Source organism: Habropoda laboriosa, unplaced genomic scaffold, assembly GCF_001263275.1.
Source record: "Habropoda laboriosa isolate 0110345459 unplaced genomic scaffold, ASM126327v1 scaffold54, whole genome shotgun sequence".
Taxonomy (NCBI): Eukaryota; Metazoa; Arthropoda; class Insecta; order Hymenoptera; family Apidae; genus Habropoda; species Habropoda laboriosa.
Genome location: NW_017100156.1, coordinates 66,694 through 67,438, shown reverse-complemented (window position 1 = coordinate 67,438; position 745 = coordinate 66,694). Strand labels below are relative to the sequence as shown.

Sequence of the window (745 nt, the reverse complement as noted above, 5' to 3'; positions counted from 1 at the left end):
TAGTGGAAAATTTCATTTATATTAAATAATATATTTTAAATAAATTAATTTCATTGAATTTCTTTATCTGCTATTAACGTTAATTGTTAATTCAAGTTTAACTTCAAGATTTAAACTGTAACTTACCCGTATCCAGTATCAAATCCAAAAATGTACGTTTGGGGCCCTTCGTGACCTTCTATTTGAAACTGTATACGATCTGTATCTTTAGATAAATTCCAGGGGCCTATGTCTTCTTCCTGTTTTGTTTTCATTCGTTCACTCATTATTAACTTGTCCTCGTTATTTTTGTGCACTTGTAATTGTTCGTTATGCCTCTTTATTGGAAGCCTAGAATCGTTTTTTCTATATGTCGTTAATTGCTGATCATCTTCGTAAAATCGGTAATTGTTTGCCCATGGAATATCAGTTGCGAATGTAAGAAATGCATTCGTTAAGAACTAAATAAATTTGAGAAAAGAAAAAATTGATAAAAAACGAATTTAAATGATTTTTTCTAAGAAATATTTTAGACTATATAAAATTTTTTACTAATTCTTGAATTAATAGGCTTTAATGGGTATTTATGATTCAACTAATATAAGATTTCAATACTAAGTCAAGTTAACATTCTGGAATACGAATTTATCTTTAATTTGTTTCGCTTTCACGCGCTCTTTATGGTTCATCGCTTCTCTGGGATCGACTATAGTCACATTCCATTTACATACTTTTCTATTATAAATATTAATGGATGGATAAGAAT

At 28.3% G+C, this 745-nt stretch overlaps 1 protein-coding gene across 1 annotated transcript in view; it reads right to left on the bottom strand.

Annotated features, from left to right (window-relative positions):
- The window catches only part of LOC108576996, a 1,589-nt gene that overhangs the window by 419 nt on the left and 425 nt on the right, over positions 1 to 745 (bottom strand). The window contains exon 2 of the mRNA XM_017940078.1: positions 127 to 440. Within this exon, the coding sequence (XP_017795567.1) occupies positions 127 to 440 (314 nt within the window). The remainder of the gene's footprint in view (positions 1 to 126; positions 441 to 745) is intronic.